The following is a 20,813-nucleotide window of genomic DNA, read 5'->3' as shown; positions in this document are numbered from 1 at the left end:
AAATCAATTGGGGAGAATGGACATCTCAACTATACTGGATGTTCCACATCATAAACCGTGTGTGTCTGTATTTATTTTCAGTGTTCTTCGATTTCTTTCTTCAGCATTTTGTGATTTTCACCATACAGATCCTATATGTGTTTTGTTAGCTTTATACCTAAGTATTTCTCTTTCTTTTTTTTTTTTTTTCCTTTGGGAGCTATTTAAAAAATTTTTTTTCAACGTTTATTTATTTTTGGAACAGAGAGAGACAGAGCATGAACGGGGGAGGGGCAGAGAGAGAGGGAGACACAGAATCGGAAACAGGCTCCAGGCTCCGAGCCATCAGCCCAGAGCCTGACACGGGGCTCGAACTCCCGGACTTCGAGATCGTGACCTGGCTGAAGTCGGACGCTTAACCGACTGCGCCACCCAGGCGCCCCTTGGGAGCTATTTTAAATGGCATTGTTCAAATTTTGGTTTCTAATTGTTTTTAGTATACATACATTGCCCGAGGTTGTATGCTGACATTATATCCTGTGATCCTGGCAAACCCACTTATTAGTTCTAGGAGATTTCCGCGTAGATTCTTAGGGTGTTCTTTGTACACCTGTTACCTGTGAGTAGGGTCGTATTGTTTGCAAATAGTTTTATCTCTTCCTTTCCAATCTGTATACCTCTTTTCCTACCTTCTTCTACTTCGTTTTCTTTTTCCTTTGTCTTATTACACTGGCTTCCAGTATTGTGTTGATTTGTCGAATAGAAGTGGTGAGAGTGTCCTTGCCTTTTCCTAACCTTTCACGGAAAACATTCACTTTTTTTTTTTTTTTTTTTACTATTACGTATGTTTGCTGTGGGGTTTTTTTGGTTAAAGGCTCTTTGTCAGATTAAGGAAGTTCCCTTAAATTCCTAATTTACTCTTAAGTTTTAATCATAAATGTTAAGATCTGTCAAATGTTTTTACTGCATCCATTAACAGAAGCATATGGTTATTCTTTTTAAACCTTTAATATAGTATATTACACTGATTGATTTTCAAATATTGAATCAGTCTTGCCTTCCTGGGACAAACCCCATCAGATTGTTATGCATTATTCTTTTTATATATTGCCAGTCTCAGTGTGCTAATATTTTGTTGAGAATTTTCTTCATATATGTTTATAAGGATATTGGTCTGTTTCCATTTCTTTGGTTCTGATATCAGGAGAGCACTAGACTCCTAAAATGAGTTGCAAAGTAGTCCCTCATATTTTTTGGGGGGGGAATATGGGTTATTTAGAAATGTGTTGTTTAATATCTCAATATTTAGATATTTTCTAGTTATCTTCATGTTAGTGATTTCAAGTTTAATTTCATTATGATCAGCAAACTTACTTTATATAGTTCAATTATTTTCAAGTTGTTAAGGTTTGTTTAATGACCAAGGGTATTGTCTATCTGGGTGAATATTTCACATGCACTTGAAAGGAATTCATATTCTGCTATTGTTGTGTATACTGTTCTATAAATGCTGGTTATATTCAGTTGGTTGATAGTATTATTTGCTCTTTCTGTGTCCTTCCTGATTTTCCATGTGCTTGTGCTATCAATTACTGAGAAAGGATTGTTAACATCTCCCACTAATTGTGGATTTGCCTACTTATCCTTTAGTTTTATTTGTTTTTCCTTTATGTATTTTGAAGCCCTGTTTTTAGGTGCAAACATATTTAGCATTGTTATATCTTCTTCATGAACTGACCCTTTTATCATTATGTGTCTTTTATCATTGTGTTTTTATCATTATGATTTTCCTTGCTCTGAAATTGACTTTGTCTCATATTAATTCAGCTACTTCAGTGTTCTTTTCATTAATAGTCAGGTAGTATTTTTTGTATTCTTTTGCTTTTAGCTTACCTATGACATTATATTTGAAGTGAACTTTGCAAACAGCATAGAGTTGTTTCTTTTTTTTAAATTTTATTTTTATTTATTTATTATTTATTATTATTTACTTTATTTTATTTCTTTTTGAGACAGAGATAGCAAGGGAGAGACAGAGAGAGAAGAGAGGGAGACACAGAATCCAAAGTAGACTCCAGTCTCTGAGCTGTCAGCACAGAGCCTGATGTGGGGCTCGAACCCACGAACCATGAGATCATGACCTGAGCTGAAGTTGGAGGCTTAACTGACTAAGCCACCCAGGAGCCCCTGTTTTCTGTTTCTTTTTAAATGCTGACAATCTCTGTCTTTTATTTTTTAATTTTTAAAAAATTTTTAATATTTATTTTTTGAGAGAGAGACAGAGAGTGAACGGGAGAGGGGCAGAGAGAGAGGGAGACACAGAATCCGAAGCAGGCTCCAGGCTCCGAGCTGTCAGCACAGAGCCCGACGCGGGGCTCGAACTCACAAACCGTGAAATCATGACCTGAGCTGAAGTCAGACACTTAACCAACTGAGCCTCCAAGGTGCCCCCCAGATAATCTCTGTCTTTTAATTGGTGTGTTTCGACCATTTACATCTAATATAACTATTGATATATTTTTATTCACGTCTACCATTTTATTATTTATCTTCTATTTGTTATTTCTGGGTTTTGTTCCTGTGATAGAGGGGGGAACAAAAGTACTAAGGATTCTTCCCATGCCCTTGGAACTATAGTTCCTCTAGTCAGAGGGAATAATTTCCCTTTTTCAGAATTTTAGGCATCTGCACGGCCCCCACTGCCATCACTGTTGCTGCTACTGCTATTTCGAGATTTCCTGGGGGCTATCGCAGAACAAAATGCAAAAGAAAAAGTAAATTCCCCCATCTCTCCAATCCTTTGGGGACCCTTTCTCTGCTCCTCACAGCAGGAAGGGAGGCTTCCTTCCAGCTCTTTCTGTCTGCCCTAAGTGTGCACTTGTGAGCTTTAGGAGGCCTTTGTGTCTAGGCCAGTGTATAATGGGAAGGGTGGGGGGAGTGCAGGAAACTCATTGCCAGATTATTCTTGCTTCAAGTACTGGTTTTCTTCCCCATTCTGCCTGCTACCGTTTACCTTTCAGAATCCTCAGATAGCGATCGCACGCATACTATTCAGAGTTCTTAGTTGTATTGAGTTGGAGAGTTACAGGGGAGTGTACTTACTCCGTGTTTAACCAGAACGAGGACCTCCAATGTCACATTTTGATGTTTACTTTTTCTTGACTTCTTACCATACGTCTGAGCAAATTTAGAAGTATTCTTTTTAAAATTAATGTGTTAGGAATGTGTTAACTGTTTTGTTACCTGGTGTTTAAAACAAGTACTTCCAGGGGCCCCTGGGTGGCTCAGTCAGTGGAGCATCCGACTCTTGATTTTGACTCAGGTCATGATCTCATGGTTTGTAAGATTGAGCCCCCGTGTCGGGCTCTGTGCTGACAGCTCGGAGCCTGCTTGGGATTCTCTCAAAAATAAATAAATAGGGGCGCCTGGGTGGCGCAGTCGGTTAAGCGTCCGACTTCAGGCAGGTCACGATCTCGCGGTCCGGGAGTTCGAGCCCCGCGTCGGGCTCTGGGCTGATGGCTCAGAGCCTGGAGCCTGTTTCCGATTCTGTGTGTCCCTCTCTCTCTGCCCCTCCCCCATTCATGCTCTGTCTCTCTCTGTCCCAAAAATAAATAAACGTTGAAAAAAAAAAATTAAAAAAAAAAAAAAGAAAGAAAAAAAAATAAATAAATAAATAAACATGAAAAAAAAATTCAATGGATACTTCTGAAAATCTTTTCAAGTAAGTAAATGTAGATATACACCATCATTTTTATGTCTGCTCTGTATTCCATTGCACAGACTACTTTAATTTGCTTAATTGATACTCTGTAGTCGGGCCTCTAAGTTTCTTCTCTTTTTCTCCCTTATAAACAATGCTTCAATGACCATTGTTGTACACAATCCTTATTCACTCACCCAGTTATTTCCTTAGGATAATTCCTAGTGGTGGAGTGGCTTAGGCAAAGAGTGTGCACATTTTGAATTTTGATACTTATTAGCCAGCTACCCTCCAGAGAAGCTGTACCAATTTCCATTCTCACCAACTCCCTAAGGCAGAGCAAAATTTTTCCACATCCTCATCAAGAGTTGATATTTTTATCTTTTCCAATCATTGCCAACGTTTAATCTTTTCTAATTGTTGCCAATATGTAATCACATTTTAATATTCCTTTCTAGGCTAGAATTATTCAGAATACATTATAATTTGAATTCATTGAATTCATTAGCAATATTTATATTTTTTGATATCTGTTTATTGTAGTAAAATATACATACCATAAAATTTTCCATTGTAACCATTTTAAAGTGTACAATTCAGTGTCATTAAGTACATTCACAATGTTGTACAATGACCACTGTCCATTTCCAGAACTTTTTCAACATCCCAAACAGATACTCTGTACCCATTGAATAATAATTCCCTGTTCCTCCTTCCCCATAGCTCCTGATAACGTCCATTACACTTTCTGTCTCTGTAGATTTCCCTATTATGGGTGCCTCATGTAAACAGAATTCATATAATATTTGTCCTTTTGGGCTGACTTATTGCACCTAGGATGATATTTTCAAGGCTCATCTATGTTGTAGCATGTATACAAATTGCATTCCATTTTAAGGTTGAATAGTTTTCCATTGTATGGATAGACCACATTTTGTTTACCTGGTCACCTGTTGACGGACATTTGAAGTGTATCCAATTTTTGGCTATTTTGAATGATGCTGCTATGAACATTGGTGTGCAAGTATCTGTTACAATCCCTATTTTCAATTCTTTTGGGTATTTACCTAGAAGTGGAATTTGTGGGGCGTATGGTAAATCTGTGTTTAACTTTTTGAGGAATCACTGTACTGTTTTCTACCACAGCTATACTATTTTGAATTCCAACCTGCAGTGCACCAGGGGTTCTAATCCCTCCACGTCCTTACTGACACTTGATAGTATCAGTTATTTTCTTTTTTTATAATGTTTATTTATTTTTGAGAGACAGCGTGAGTGGAGGAGGGGCAGAGAGAGAGGGAGAAGCAGGCTCCGGGCTCTGAGCTGTCAGCACAGAGCCCGACGCGGGGCTTGAACCCATGAACCATGAGATCATGACCTGAGCCGAAGTCTGACGCTTAACCGACTGAGCCACCCACACCCAGGCACCCCTAAATAGCTATCCCAGTGGGTGTGGAGTGCTTCGTCTACTTTTTAAACTATCTTTATTAGATTTTGCTATCAGGGATAACTTGGCTTTTTCAGAGACTCTTTCCTTCTTTCTCTATGCTTTCAAACAGTTGTAATGGCATAACATTTTTCTTTGCTGGTTTGAGAGAACTTATCAGAGGAACCATCTGAGACATGTATCACTTTTTAAGAACTGGTTCTTTGACAACTTTATTTGCTCACTGATCACTAACAAAAGTAGTTTTCCTAATTCTTCTGGAGCCTTTGGGTCATTTTTATTTTCCTAGAAAACCAGGTGTGATATATAGGGTTCAGAATTTTGTTTTGCCACATATATATATATGTGTGTGATATATGTATACATCATATACATGTATGATATATGTATATGATATACATCATGATATGTATGACATATGTATATGATATACACCATACATATGTAGAAAACACACATACATATGTAGAAAACACACATGCATATCATATATGCATATATATGATATATGTATATGATATACATATGCATATCATATACATCATATACATGTATGATATACATCATGATGTATGATATATGTATATGATATACATCGTACATATGTACATTATATACATATATATATGCATATATGATATGTATGTGTTTTCTTTCTAAACATTGCCAATGGTATAACACGTTTTAATACTCATTCTGTGATTATCAGTAGGCTAAAATTATTCAGAGTGCATTATAATTTTATTTCATTGTATATATATGGCCTTTACCATTCCTAATATTTACTTATTGTTCTCTCTCTCCAAATTAGCTTTCCCAGGTACGTTTTCATTCATTTATTGTGGAGTTCACTTAGTTGTGGAGTTTGTTGCTCTGGGAAGCAGGGTTTGGGGGGGTCTCCCACTGCGGTCACGGTGGGGCGGGCGGGGGTCGTGACTGAGGGCACAGGCTCGAGCCGGATAGTCTGACTCCAGTGCTCAGTCCTTTACTGAGCTGGTAAAGCTATTTGACCTTCTGTAGTCTCTCTTTTTTTTTTAGAGAGAGAGAGTGCTAGCTGGGGAGGGGCAGAGAGAGAGGGAGACAGAGGACCCAAAGCAGGCTCTGTCCTGACAGAGGAGGGCCCGATGTGGGGCTCAAACTCATGAACCGTGAAATCGCGACCTGAGCAGAAGTCGGATGCTTAACCGACTGAGCCCCCCAGGCGCCCAAACCTTCCATAGTTACTTAACCTCACTGTGCTTCAACGTCCCTGCCTGTAGAATGGAGAGAAAATAGTACCCACCTCCTAAGGTCAATGCAGATGTTTAAACGTTGGTCATTTTTCAGTGTTTAGAACAGTGCCAGGCTCAGAGCCAGCACCGCAGAGGAATTTCTGAAATAAATGTAGCCGTTCCTCCGACGTGCTGGGAGCCTGGGTCCCCCAGGAGCCCCTCCATTCCCCCAGACGCACTTTCTGTACCTTCCAACCACTTACGCTAACTGCCTCTTAGTTTGCAGAACCACGTCTGTGCGGAAAAACAACCACTTTACTTTCCATTCTGCTGCTGAGACGACCACATCCTCTTCACACGTACCCCGGGCTCCCATGGAGAGCTCAGGTCAGTATGACCGGGTTGTGGGGGGGGGTGGGGGAGGGGACAGAGGGGTCGAGTGCGTCCGGCTGCCTCGCAGGGGAAGGCCTCCCTGGCAGGTGACAGTGCTCCCCTGGGGCTGCCATCTCAGACCCCCATCTCAGCCGCCCCAGTGTGAGAACATCTTGAGAAGCGGACCTCCACGCCCTTGTACGAGCCCCGGCTCCTTGCAGGTCACTGAGCTGGACACTGAGGAGGAGGATGACGATAGCCAAGATCTATCGCCAGATGCTTGGGCTCATTTACCAAACGCCTCGGTAGCAGTTACAATCTATCAGGTCGTGATAAAAGCCCTTGACAAGTATTCACTCACGGAGTCCTCATAAAGGCCCCCTGAGATGGATGTTATCGCTACCCTCATTTTACAGAAAGAGAAAGTGAGGCCCAGCGGGGACAGGTATTGCTCCCAAGGCCACATAGTTTTGTACAGTCAAACCAGGACTTGACCCCAGCAGGCTAGCTCCAGCGCCGTGCCCTTAACGATTTCGCTGTGGCTTTCCCCGGGCAGTCGTCAGAAGGGTTCTGTGTGGGACAATATCAATGCCCTTGTCCCTGTTTTATGGAAAAGGGGAACAGAGGCTCAGAGAGGCTAGGTCATCTACTCAAAGCTGCACAGCTAATATCGGAACCAAGGTCTAGCTCTTCACACTTTGTCAACCTGGGACGAGGGATGACCTTTCCCTCAAGATGCGGATCCCCTAATGGTCACCCAGGAAGTCACAGAGCACTTCTCACGAGGCTTAGACGCTAATGCCCCGGAAGACCCCTACCCCAGGGAAGGGGAAGGCACAGCCAAGGCAAGTGAAGCTCCACGGGTCATTATTATCCCTAAGACACGCATCCTTTCCACACCCCGTCACCGTCAGAGCCTCCCACAGCCGGAAGAGGCTCGGGCTGAATCAAGCAAGCCCGCAAATCCCTGTGTTGCGATATTCCGGGTTATCTTTCACTAGCTGGGGTTTGCCCGGTCCAGAGGGTGGCAGAGTGGGGCCAGCAGTGTGAAAATCTGAATATTACTTTTAAAAAAAATTTTTTTAAATGTTCACCTATTTTTGAGAGAGACAGGGACAGAATGCGAGTGGGTCAGGGGCAGAGAGAGAAGGAGACACAGAAGCAGAAGCAGGCTCCAGGCTCCGAGCTGTCAGCCCGGAGCCCGACGCGGGGCTCGAACTCCCGAGCTGTGAGATCGTGACCTGAGCCGAGGTCGGACGCTCAAACGACTGAGCCGCGCAGGCGCCCTGAAAAATCTCAACCTTTCAAAAGCAACTTACTTGGCGCTGGCTTTACGTAGAACATTAGATGCACGCCATGCTGCGTTTTAGGAAGAGAGGCGTGCCAGTGAAGTTCCTTTGGATACAAGCAGCAGAAACGCATGTGGCTGGTTCCATTTCCCAAACACAAAGAGTGCCCTTCCCGCGTTCCTGCCTGCCGGCCATCACCTGCGCGGGGCTCACCCAGAGGGAGAGAGAGTCCACTGGCCAGCTTGGTTTTGTGTCTGCTCCAGGCCAAGGCAAAGCAGGGCGCCTGGACTACAATGAGCAGAGAGGGCTGCTGGGCGGGCGAGACCACCGGCAGCCTCCACCGAAGATGTGACAGAGGGCCTCCCCCGAAACAAATAGGGGAAAGAAAACATCCCCCAACTAGGATGCTGGCCCCGGGAGCTCCCCAGGGGCGTCTCGCCATCACGATCAGAACTGAAGTTGTCCCGGCTGTCTTCCCAAATTACAGATGCCTAGAACTTGCCCCACCATCCTGTAGCCCTAAGGGGTTCTCTCATCCTAGCGTTCAGAAGCGGGGCCCCTGAAAAGGAAGGTACTTCTTTAGAGGCATGCAAAAGGCAACGCTCCAAGGCGCCCGAGTTACTGTCATTTGGCCATCCCTGCAAACAGGGCCAAGAAGGCAAACCATTTTTGAACGACCTGAGCCCTTGTTCCACGTGGGGGTCAGGGGGCCCCGGGCATGGGCATAAAAGAGAAGTGGAAGCCACATGACTCCAGCCAATGGTGCGTCTGGGTGCTGAGGGCAGATTTCAGTAAGCTGAGATGTCGGGACGGAGCTGTGGGAGCACCGGGGCTTTTCAGGCGAGTCCTGAGTCCCCGGTTGGGAGGCCGGTCCGCGACGTCCACGTGTGGTCAGCGTGCGGGGACTCGTGGGATCTGGGAGAACGGACCCCAGCTCCGGGGTCAAGGTGGGGGAAAAGTCACCCTCTGAAATGGGAACCAAGCTGCTAAGTGACATTCCCCTGCACGGAACTAATCTGCCTTAGGAGTCCCCCGTCTGAACAGGGCCACAGGTGACCTGTGCTGTCCTCGACTGTTTTATGGCTCACCCGACGTGAAGTAACGGGCCCTGGGGTTAGTTTTCAAAGAGAGGGGACCAGAAAGAGTCTGTTGGTGCGTTCTCCCTCTCCGTCCAGGGAGGGGCTGCTGATTCTGGCGGCTGATGCCCAGAAGGCAGAATAGGGCAATTCTTTCCAGCGCCCTAGTTGGAGGAAACGTCCCTTGGGAGTCGCAAATTCAACCTCTTGGGTGATAATTTTGTGTGTCCCAAGTGACCTGAGGTTGCCTGTCACCCTTTCGTCTGGAGGGACATGTCCACTCCTCCTGATGTGGATGGATGCCGTGGTCCTCTGTGGCTGTGTTAGCGAGGTTTTCTCCACAGAAACAGCCCCCGTAGGATATACACACATATATGGGATGAGATTTATTTCTTTTAACATTTATTTATCTATTTATTTATTTGTTTGTTTAGAGAGGGGAGAGGGACAGAGAGAGAGAGAGAGGGGGAGAGAGAGAGAGTCCCAAGCAGACTCCATGCTGTCAGTACAGAACCCGCCACGGGGCTCAGTCCCATGAACCATGAGATCACGACCTGAGCCAAAATCCAGAGCCAGATGCTTAACCCACTGAGCCACCCAGGCACCTCTAGCATGAGATTTATTATAAGATTTATTATATTTATTATATGAGAGTTATGATATATATTTATTATAAGGAGATTTATTATATTTATTATGAAGATTTATTCACGTTACCATGAAGGCTATTTGGGGGCGGGTGGAGGGTGTCAGCCTTTTGTTCTATTCAGGCCTTCTACTGATCGGACGAGGCCCACCCACGTTGGGGAGAGCCACCTGCCGACTCAGTCTACTGATTTAAATGTTTGCCTCATCCAAAAACACCCTCGTAGAGACACCCAGAAGAATGTTTGACCAGATATCTGGGCCCCTTGTGGCCCTAGTCAAGTTGACACATAAAATTAACTATGACAAGTAGGTGTGGGGTAACTTGCAGAAGACAAAGACTGGTCTGCTTGGAAAAATCTTGGAAGATATTCTTCATGTCATGGCTGGACCTTGAGCACTGATGTCTACTGCCCAGCTCCCAGGGTTATGTTTCTTCTCTTTTTATTTTTTATTTTTTTAATGTTTATTTATTTTTGAGAGAGAGACAGAGACAGAGCATGAGTGGGGGAGGGGCAGAGAGAGAGGGAGACACAGAATCTGAAACAGGCTCCAGGCTCTGAGCTGTCAGCACAGAGCCCGACGCGGGGCTCGAACTCACGGACCGTGAGATCATGACCTGAGCTGAAGTCGGACGCTTAACAGACTGAGCCTTCCAGGTGCGGCCCCCCCCCCCCGCCCCGGCACCACAGTTACATTTCTGAACAGACACCACACCTATTGCAAAACAAGCTAACAAACAATGACAACTTTCAACTTTCTCCAATTATTTCCTTTGCATCTCCTTCTGCCACCGGGACAGCCAGGAAGGAGCCATTCTGACCCTGTGACCTTCATTCTTATGCAGGGATGATTGTCCTCTGTGAAGCCTGAGCATTTTAGCACTTGACTCCTTTCTTGACTAACAGGTCGATTACCCAGAACTCTAAGCTTATCACTTAAGACAGTAATTCACATCCTGATGATACATTAGACTGTCCTGGGGACCTATTAAAAAACAAACAAACAGGGGCGCCTGGGTGGCGCAGTCGGTTAAGCGTCCGACTTTAGCCAGGTCACGATCTCGCGGTCCGTGAGTTTGAGCCCCGCGTCGGGCTCTGGGCTGATGGCTCAGAGCCTGGAGCCTGTTTCCGATTCTGTATCTCCCTCTCTCTCTGCCCCTCCCCCGTTCATGCTCTGTCTCTCTCTGTCCAAAAATAAATAAATGTTGAAAAAATTTAAGAAACAAACAAACAAACAAACATTAGTTCTCATACTCTGATATCTGATTTAAATTGGTTTCGGGTGAGCTGTATATTAGTGAGGTTTTTTTTTTTTTTTAATTTTTTTTTCAACGTTTATTTATTTTGGGGACAGAGAGAGACAGAGCATGAACGGGGGAGGGGCAGAGAGAGAGGGAGACACAGAATCGGAAACTGGCTCCAGGCTCTGACCCATCAGCCCAGAGCCCGACGCGGGGCTCGAACTCCCGGATCGCGAGATCGTGACCTGGCTGAAGTCGGACACTTAACTGACTGCGCCACCCAGGCGCCCCTATGAGGTTTTTAAAGTTTATTTTATTTTATTTTATTTTGAGAGAGAGCACACGCACAGGGGAGGAGCAGAGAGAGAGAGAGAGCAGGGGAGGAGCAGAGAGAGAGAGAGGAAGAGAGAGAATCCCAGTCTCCATACAGTCAGCACAGAGCCCAACGTGTGCCTTGATCTCATGAAACATGAGATCAAGAGTCAGACGCTCGACCCACTGAGCCACCCAGGCGCCCTGTACATTAGTGTTTTTGAAAGCTTTCTGAGTGATTCTCCTGTGAAGCCTAGATTGGGAAGGGGGGGAAAGGAAAACATTCTAGGAAGCGTTTGGGAGAGATGTGATTCTGTCTGGGATCACAGAAGCCTGGAATGGCCAGAAATTGAAGAGTGGACCTTGAGCTAAGGGAGTCCTACTGTGGTCAGGACCCTGAAAGCCTACTTCTCCATCCCTCCCTATTGGCTCCTTAGCCTCACAACACCTACCCTGGTTTGAGAGCTGGGAATCTTTGTGCGGGCGACTTTGTCCAGCATATTGATTTTCAGCACTCAAAGCCCAGACGCTCATAGGTAAGACATATGTTCATAGTCTCACCTGGGAATTTCCTCCTCTCCCTTTTCCGGGTAAGCAGGTGGATGGACACATGTAAGAGTGCAGCTTTAGAAGAAGAGGCTGTGCCGGAGAGAAAGCTCTCTTCCCGCATTTCTGTGGCCTTATGTAAATCACGTCTCCCCTCAGAGCCTCATTTTCCCGTCTGTAAAATGGAATGAGGGCCTCTCCGATCCCTCTGGGCCTGACCTCTGTGCTTGGAGAGGCAGTATGGGGCAAGGGTAAGAGCTCTCGACCTGGAATCTAAAAAACAGAGAGAAGAGTATTTGGAGGGCAAACCCCCAGGGCTCTGCTGAGAATTCAATGAGGTAATATGCCAGAAAATGCTCTGCAAGTACACGGGTCAGTCAGAGAATGCTAGCCGCCGTAACAAATAACCCCAATGTCAGTGGATTAGCACAACAAATGCTTATTTCGCACACCGCCATCCAGCGTGGGCTCCAGTCTTCCGGGGACTGAGTTCTCCCCGCTTCTTGTGGTACCGCCATCTTGAACATGTCTTCCAAGGTCACCACGGGATGGGAAGAGAGAGGTGGAGGCTAGTGCAGGGGATTTTAGGACCGGGCGTGAATGTGTCATATGTTGTGTCTATCGTATTCCATTGGACAGGACTCAGCACATGGCTCCCATAACTGCAGGGGAGTCTGGGAAATGTAGTCTTCCCGTCTCCCCGTGACAACCGTGAGATTGGTTTGATGAACACATGACATTGTCTTGCCATGCCTGCGTACGACTTTCTGTGTGTATTCCTTTCAAGTGCTATTTAAATGTCAGATATTAATAGTAACGTGACAATATCCCACATTCCTGGATGGAGGGGAGGATAATAATTGGAATGTTTATTTATTTATTGGCCGTTCTGAGTCAAGAATGATGGTAGACGTGCAGGTCGTATATGAACAACCTTGAGACGCTTGAGGCACAAGAAATACTCCATTTCTTTCTTTTGCTTCATGCAATCAAATCCAGCTTCAAGCTCTCCTTTGTCACGGCCAGTACAAATTCCAATGTCATTCACTTGGGGGTGGTTCCCCCTCTCTGTGATCTTGTAAGCCCAGGGGTTACAAAGTGTTCATGATGGAAAAGTCCGTGGTCTTCAGTCCTCTGTAGCTGCAGCCCCCTGAACAGGTTGGCTAGGCTTGCATGGTGCATAGGGAGAGAGGGGGTTCCTTTGGGGACATTCTTGAGTGCTGGCAAAGGTGACCCAGGAGACCACAGCAGTGACCCTCGAGGTCAGAGGTTCGTGCTCACCTGCCTTCAGCCGAGATCTTTGCCACCCCCGGTGAGCTGTGTCCCAGCCAGCCCTGGTCTGGGCTCTCCCAATCCAGGGGACTCTAGCCTCTCTGCTTCCCTTTGGGTTATCACTCTCCTCTAGAACTAAAAGCATCAGCCTTCACCCCCACCCCTCTGAGATAATCCAGCTCATTGTCTCCGTCCCCTTGAAAGGGGTCTCAAACTCAGGGGCCGGGTAGAGGGTGTGGATGGGGGAAACCAGGAGGGGAGCACTGTGAGGAACCAGAATAGCTGTGCCCCATCGATTGCCCCCATGTGAGGAGAATGCGTGCCCGATGTCAACGGACTTTCAAGAGATGCCAGAAACCCAACTTTTATGCAAAATCTCCTGATCTGTCAATGTTGGCAGCTGATTCCTTTTTTCTTCTTTCCTTTCGAGACACTCTGCAAGCCCAAACAAAACACGTCTGCAAGCCAGATGTGGACCGAAGCCCGAGAGTTTGTTCTGGCTGCCCAGACTTTCGAAAACACACTTTATTTGGGGTTGTCTCCTGGGGCTCCTGGCAACTTCTCTATTTTTTTCTCTGAAACACAAAAGCTGAACTCCCTTTGCAAAGCGGAGGAACCCAGGGCTCAGAAGACAAAGGCTTGACTGCCCTTTGAGTGAGGGGGCAGGGGGGAGAGCACCGCGTTCACGGCTCCCAGCCTGTGTGGTCCTTGGTGAGGCGGGTGGAGAAGGAGGAGGAAGGAAGGAGGAAAGAAGAAATAACATAATGTTTTCATAACTCAGCCTGCACTGACTCCTTAAATCTTCATGCAAGGTGGAGACAGGTAGATGGGAAGACAGCTCGCGGCCAGCCTTCGTGCCAGGCTTCGTGATCCTGGCCAGTGTGGGGGGATGCTTCAGTGCCCAGCAGGGTGGCTGGGTGGCCAGACGTGGGGTGTAACAGCCAGTGCCCGTTCTCAGCCTCAGGGAAGGCTCCAGAACGGGCCTCGATGTGCCCCAGGGCGACAGGGGAGGGGCGGGTAGAAGGTGAGGGTTTTGGAGAAACCAGGTGGCCGACTTAACAGAGCTCACGCCAGAGCCTTGGAGGGGCCGGTCCCCAAGCCCCGGCTCACCCCGGGTCCTCGGCTAACCCCATTCTAACTCCTGAACTGCACCCCGCTGGTTTCTGAAAATTGTGATCTCGATCCTGCTTGCTTCCCAAGGCGCTCGAGGCAATTAAGATCTATGTTCAGTAGGATGTAAACCAAGAGCAGGAAGAGGATGCGGGAGGAGAGGTCCCTGACCCCTGAGATGAGCTGATTTGTGACGCTGGGTCCCAGTCTGACCGTAAGTTTCCTGACAAGCAAGCGAAAGAGGAACCCCAGACACGCGTGTGGTTTGCAGCGTCCGAGAACCCAAGAACGCACACGCTTGCCTGTAAATTCGATCTCTTGTCGGGAGCTGGTGGTAAAGAGGGGTCTGTGGTGTGGACAGCGTCTCCCGGGCTTCCTGTGTTAGTCCGGAGCCTTCGAGAAGCAGGGTGGCCACGCGGGGACCGAGGTGGGGGGCACACCTTGGGGGCAGGAAAGGGAGAGGGGCGGACCGACATCTGGCTCCGAGGGAAGGAGAAAGAGAAGGGCTCAGCTGGGCGGCTGGGGGACCCCTGCGCGGAAGTCAGGCACGGAGAAGGGCCCCAGTGGCCAAGGAGGAGACTGTGAGGGCCCACGGCTCCCCGTAGTGGCCCCACAGCGGGCGACGGGCTGCCCGCACAGAGCCCAGCTAACCTCCCCGTAGTGGGAGACGGGCCAGGGGCCTCCTCCCTGTTACCAGTGAACCTCACTTGTTCAGATGGTGAGGACTGGATGTGAGGCCATTTCAACAGGGGACGGAGATTGGGCTCAGCCCCCAAAGAGACAGACGGCTGGGGGGTTGTAGCCAGTGGAGGGCGAGGGGGCCAGCGGATGGGAGATCCCTGGGAGGAGACACCGAGGCTGTAGGTTCCTGCTGAGAGGGTTCTGCTAAAACCAGTCCACAGGCAGGCGGAAGGCAGGACCGGGGCCAAGATGGGGGGTGGGAAGGGTGACTTAGAGCCTGAGTTCACTTGATCAGGGGCACGGTCACCTCCTGCCCCAGCATTTATCTGACCCGTTTCTTTCGGTTGGCTTTAAATTTTCACTTCATGTATCAATTGAGGAACCCCTTAGAAATATTGTTTTTCAGGGGCGCCTGGGTATCTCGGTTGGTTGAGAGTCTGAGTCTCGATTCCGGCTCCGGTCATGATCTCGTGGTTTGTAGGTTCGAGCCCCATGTCGGGCTCTGCGCTGGCCTGCTTGGGGTTCTCTCTCTCTCCTCTCTCTCTCTCTCTCTCTCTCTCTCTCTCTGCCCCTCCCTGCTCGCTCACACTTCTCTGTCTCTCAAAATAAAGAAACATTAAAAAAAAAATTTTTTTCGAGCACACATTAAAATAACAGCCTAGTGATTCGATTGTTTTAGGACCTTTTAAGGCCCTATAAAACCATCCCGTGTACCGCCGGGGGCACACTGACAGCACTCTGGTTTTACGGAGCACACGGAGATGGTGACTGGAAGGCTGTGTTTCGGGCCCTGTGTGCCCGCTGTCTGCTCCGAGCTGGCCACTTTGGGGCACCTCTCGGGGCCTGGAGAAGGGGGGCTGAAGACGGTCTCAGGGAGTGCAGGGGTGGGGGGGGAGGGGGACGCCGGGGGCCCCAAAGCTCCTGGCCTCAATGCTCGCCCGCCCCTGCCGCCCAGATGCTGAGCTGGATCTCCAACGGAGTGTGCAGGCCGTGCTCCGGGAGCTCGGCGCCCAGGCCCCGTCCCTGCAGAGCAACCAAGGTAAAAGCCAGCAGGCAGCCTCTGCCACGATCTCTCCCAACCACCATCCCAACCCCCCCGGCGAACCAAATTCCCCTCGACCCTCTGCGCCCGCCAGACTCCCAGAAACGTGGCCCCGGGCGCAGACCTACAAACATCGCCGGTCCCTAAGCCACAGGCATACACCTGTGTCCCCCTAGTGTCCCTCTGCCTGCCTTTCTGCCCTGAGCGCCCCCTGTCCTCAAAAATCAGCAGAGCAGAATTCCACGGGTGAGAAGTCCAGCCATGTGGCCCCAGAGCCAGATGCCCAGCTGAGGGGTCAGACTCGTGGCTGCTCAGAGTCACGGTCTGGGGGCTCCAGGGCGCAGGGCCCCACTCCAGGGGTCCCCCGCTAAGAGCCCCCTGCCCCACCTACATGTGCCGGGCTCCCCTTTCTCCCGGCCAGGCATGTGGAGATGGTCCCTGCATAAGAAGGTGGAGCGAGATCCTGGAAAGAGTCCGGCTCTGGTCCGCATTCTGCTCAGAGAACTGGAGAAGGTGGGTTCTGGGGCTTCGGGGGTAGGAGAGAGGGAGAGGGGGAGAGAGACCCAGCCAGCTGGGGCCTCGGGGCCATCAGAGCCGCGTCCCCCAGACTCCGGTCACTTGTGGGCTGTCAGCATGATGTTTGCCAGCCGTGTCTCCCTCCTGCACGCTTCTGTCAGTGAGATTTTCTTGATCCTGACTCTCTTTACTTCACTTGACTTAGCCCGTTCCCCCAGGACCGTAAATGGAAAAGCCCCCACTGGCAGAGAGACAGAATATGGATAAACATAAGTGCCTATTTCTTATGACCTTTTCTTTCTTCTTTTTTTTTTTTGACGTGATTTTTTATTAACATTGAATAAAAAAATAATATCCAGTCTGGCTCTCTCCTGCATTGCAAGGGGAAGAGTGGGGGGGGGGGGCTGGCACTTCCCGCCCCCGCCCCCAGGCGCAGGGCAAGCCCCGCCTCCGGGGGGGTCCCCTCCTTCCCTTAGGGTGACGTTTTCAAAATCGTTCTTGGACCGCCGAAAGTGACCCTCCACACCACCCCATGCCCCCTCCCCCGGGCCCGCAGACCAGTAAAATGCCCTGCGATCTCCTGTTTTCCAGGCAGAGAGCGAGGACATCCGGCATGCGATCATTCCTTTGCTGCACACGCTAATGTATGTGCTCACTAAGGTGAGTGTGACGCCGAGGGTCAGGGCAGTCGTGGCAACCCACACGTGGCAGGGCCAGACACTGTCCTCTCCCGCAGGAGACACGCAGTCTCTGCCTGGGCGCGCCTAGGAGAACTCTTGGGTGGCCTGCCCCAAATACACAAAGCGGTGTCTTCTCCACACTCGTGGTGCCCTGCCCCTAATACACAAAGCGGGCTACTGGGGAGGAGGTTGGGAAAGCAGTGCGTGGGAGGCATGAGAGCCTCGAATGCCGGAATGGGGTCCTCGGGATTGCTCCCATGCGCCCCGGGGGCCATCACTGATCCCTGCTTGGGAAAGGGACAAGTCACGGAGAAAATGTCTCAACAACAGCGATCAGGAGCTGTGTATGATCGCAGGGGGTGGGAGAGGGCAGCGAGGGAGACGAGGGGCAGAGAGAACAGTTCGGGGGCTGCCGGGATCCAGGGGCAGGAGGGGGCTGGGCTCGGGCCAAGGCAGAAGGCGCAGGAGGAAGCGGACCCCGTGGCCACTGCACTGGGAGCGTCATGCCTGCGGGATATCGCGCCCAGCAGGCTGGAGAGGAGACTCTAAGTTTTCAGCCTAGAGCCCCACAGGAATGTGCTGCCCGGACAAGCAGAGGGGAGGGGAGGGGAGTGGATTTGCTAGCAGGACAGGGTGAGATGGATCCCCTTTGGGGCGAGTTTGAGTGGGGTGTCCGAGAGGTGTCTTTCAGGTGCCGGGCGAAGAGACTAGGGGTGTACGTTTGGGAGGGAGGTGTGAGCCCAGGTCTGGCGGTCAGCCCTGCCTTTCCTCCTCTCCACCCCACCCTCCCACCCACCCAGCACCCTTTGTGACCTAGGGCTCTGGGCACCCAACTCCTCCCTCCCACCCAGGCCACGGGCATCACGGAGGAGCTCTACCGGAGAACCTACACCTTTTGCACAAGGTTGCTAACCCTGCCCGCCCCCTACTGCACGGTCGCCTTGGACTGCGCCATAAGGCTGAAAACCGAGACCGCTGTCCCAGGTGAGAGCTGTCCCAGGTAGGAGCTGTCCCAGGTGAGAGCTGTCCCAGGTAGGAGCTGTCCCAGGTGAGGCCTGTCCCAGGTGAGAACTGTCCCAGGTAGGAGTTGTCCCAGGTGAGACCTGTCCTAGGTAAGAGCTGTCCCAGGTAGGAGCTGTCCCAGGTGAGGTCTGTCCCAGGTGAGACCTGTCCCAGGTAGGAGCTGTCCCAGGTGAGAACTGTCCCAGGTAGGAACTGTCCCAGGTGAGACCTGTCCCAGGTAGCAGCTGTCCCAGGTGAGACCTGTCCCAGGTAGGAGCTGTCCCAGGTGAGACCTGTCCCAGGTAGGCGCTGTCCCAGGTAGGCGCTGTCCCAGGTAGGAGCTGTCCCAGGTGAGACCTGTCCCAGGTGAGAGCCGTCTCAGATAAGAGCTGCAGTGCAGCTACATCCACGGTCTTGCTTTTCCTCCGAGGTTCCTGGAGCTCAAAAGTCCCAGCACCTTCTGTGGAGGGTGCGAAATGGGGGTCAGAGACCAGAAGCCAGTTGGCTGATGCGGTCTGCTTTGCAGGGACACTGTACCAAAGGCTGGTCATTGCCGAGCAGAACCTGACGAGTGAGCTGTACCCCTACCAGGAGAGGTGAGTGACCCCTGACAGCATGCTGGCTTCCGCCCCCTCCAGGTGTTGGGACGCCATGACTGCTCACTGAGGGGGACAAGGCTGGGTGGAGAGGAACCCCAGCAGAGTTTCCTGTCCATGGCATTTGTCCCGGGGCAGAGTGTATTTGCAAGGGTGGGCGGGGCCTGCCTTCTCTGGAGATCACAGGAAGCAGGGTGGTGGGTCTGTCCTCTGGGGCTGGCTCAGAGCCCTCCCGCTCACATGCGGAAGGTGAGACCAGCACTGGGCCGGTCTGGAGTTCTGTCGTTCCACCTCCGTCCCGCCCTTGGCCATGATGCAGCATCAGCCGGCCAGCCTGCTGGCCAGAGGTGGCTCCCGGCTGCTTACGGTCCAGGCCACAGTCACACCGTGAAATCTGGGGCTTTCGTCTGTGTGTGCCTGGCCCTTCAGATAAGATTGAGGAAATGTCTGCTGTTGGTGTGGGGAAGAGGGGCCGGTGAAGTTGGGGGTGCCGCTGTTGACCCGGCCCTGGAAGGTGTGGCTTGAGGCTGTGTTCATGGGGGGTGCAGGGAGGTGGGGTGGAGAGACCCAGAGGAGCCGGGAGCCAGGAAGGAGAGCAGGGGCGGGAGGGAGAGGAGGCGCTGGCATGATAGGGTGATGGGAGGAGGCGGGGCTCACTCAGGGTCCAGAGTCCTCTTGGGCAGGAAGGAATTAGGGTCCCTCCTGGAGGGCGATGTCATCAGTGGACCACAGAGCTGAGGGGGTGGGGGACAGGATTTAGCTTGGGACTTGCCTGGACGCGAGACTAGGGGGCACCCAACGGGGGCCAGCTGTTCCTGCCTGCTCTCTGATTTGCCACAGTCCCCACTCCTCCCTATTGCTGTCCCCCCAGAGACTTTTTTTAAGTTTATTTATTTTTGAGAGAGGGCAGCGCAGAGAGACAGAGAGAGAGAGAATCCCAAGCCGTCAGCGCAGAGCCCCAGGCGGGGCGCCACCCCACCAACCGCGAGATCATGACCTGAGCCCACATCAAGAGTCTGACCCTCAACCGACTGAGCCACCCAGGCGCCCCAACCTCCATAGACTTTGGAATCCGACGCTCCTGTTTTTGGAGGAACAAAATACTCGGGGGCTGCAGGGCTCCACGCTGCCCTTCCAGGCGCTCTCCCCGCCGCAGCCATCCTCTGCAGCAACCCCCCCCCCCCACCTCTGCCCTCAGAGCATTCCTCTTCGTGGACCCCGAGCTGGTGTCCCCGTCCGTGTGCAGCGCGCTGCTGCTGGAGCTCGAGGCGGCGCAGGCGCAGCAGACGCCCGAGGCCTGCATGTGCCACGTGGTCGCCCACGCCCTGCAGGCCGCCCTGGGGGACGCCTGCCACGCAGGCGCTCTGCAGAGGAAGCTGCAGGTAACCGCCCCGCCCCAGCCCTCCTTGGCTGCGCCCGGGGCCCTGCACGCACACGCCAGCTCTCCTCCCCGGCTGCTCTCCTTCTCCCCGGTTCAGACCACCCTTGCCCCCTCGATGCGGAAGAAGTACGCACTCATTAAGGAAAATCCGGGGCGGGAATGCACGCAGGCCGAAAGAGGAAAGAAAAATCGCCCACACCCGCCCACCCAGATGTATTCCCAATCAACGTTTTGGTCTATTTCCTTAATAATACAGACGACGGTAACCCGGACAGGTGCTGTCGGCTGAATGTCTGTGGTGTCCCAGGCACGGCGTTAGACACTTTTACATGTATCACATTTAAAAAAGGCTCACCACGTGTCAACAACATTGTGAAATGGGTATAATCATTAAAACTGGGGCACAGAGAGGTTGATAACCTGCCCGTGGTCACACAGGTACTAAGTGACTGGGTCAGGATTTGAACCCAGATCTCTCCGACCTCAAACTTATGTTCCACCGCCTCCCGGCCCCACAGCCCCACCACCCCTTTTTAGCAGGAGATACCAAACTCTGCATACAGTTGTCCCGAATCGGGGTGAGAGGCCGGGCCTCGATACTCCCGCACCTATTAATTATTGGACGTGGACGGTCCTCAGGAAGGGACATGACCGTGGAGAGTGGCCTTTTTTTTTTTTTTTTTGCCGGAGGCTGACTATGGAAAGGGACTCAG

The 20,813-nt window shown here is 50.5% G+C and overlaps 1 protein-coding gene across 1 annotated transcript in view; it reads left to right on the top strand.

The window, feature by feature from the left end:
• PIK3R6 (phosphoinositide-3-kinase regulatory subunit 6) overlaps positions 1–20,813 on the top strand; it is a 58,270-nt gene that overhangs the window by 10,406 nt on the left and 27,051 nt on the right. Inside the window, exons 2-8 of the mRNA XM_043583100.1 lie at positions 6,617–6,724; positions 15,839–15,922; positions 16,347–16,438; positions 17,033–17,101; positions 17,973–18,105; positions 18,650–18,719; positions 19,918–20,101. Coding sequence (XP_043439035.1) covers positions 6,712–6,724; positions 15,839–15,922; positions 16,347–16,438; positions 17,033–17,101; positions 17,973–18,105; positions 18,650–18,719; positions 19,918–20,101 — 645 coding nt within the window. The 5' untranslated portion in view covers positions 6,617–6,711. The remainder of the gene's footprint in view (positions 1–6,616; positions 6,725–15,838; positions 15,923–16,346; positions 16,439–17,032; positions 17,102–17,972; positions 18,106–18,649; positions 18,720–19,917; positions 20,102–20,813) is intronic.

Source organism: Prionailurus bengalensis, chromosome E1 (assembly GCF_016509475.1).
Source record: "Prionailurus bengalensis isolate Pbe53 chromosome E1, Fcat_Pben_1.1_paternal_pri, whole genome shotgun sequence".
NCBI classification, from domain to species: Eukaryota; Metazoa; Chordata; class Mammalia; order Carnivora; family Felidae; genus Prionailurus; species Prionailurus bengalensis.
This window is presented reverse-complemented; position numbering and strand designations above follow the sequence as displayed.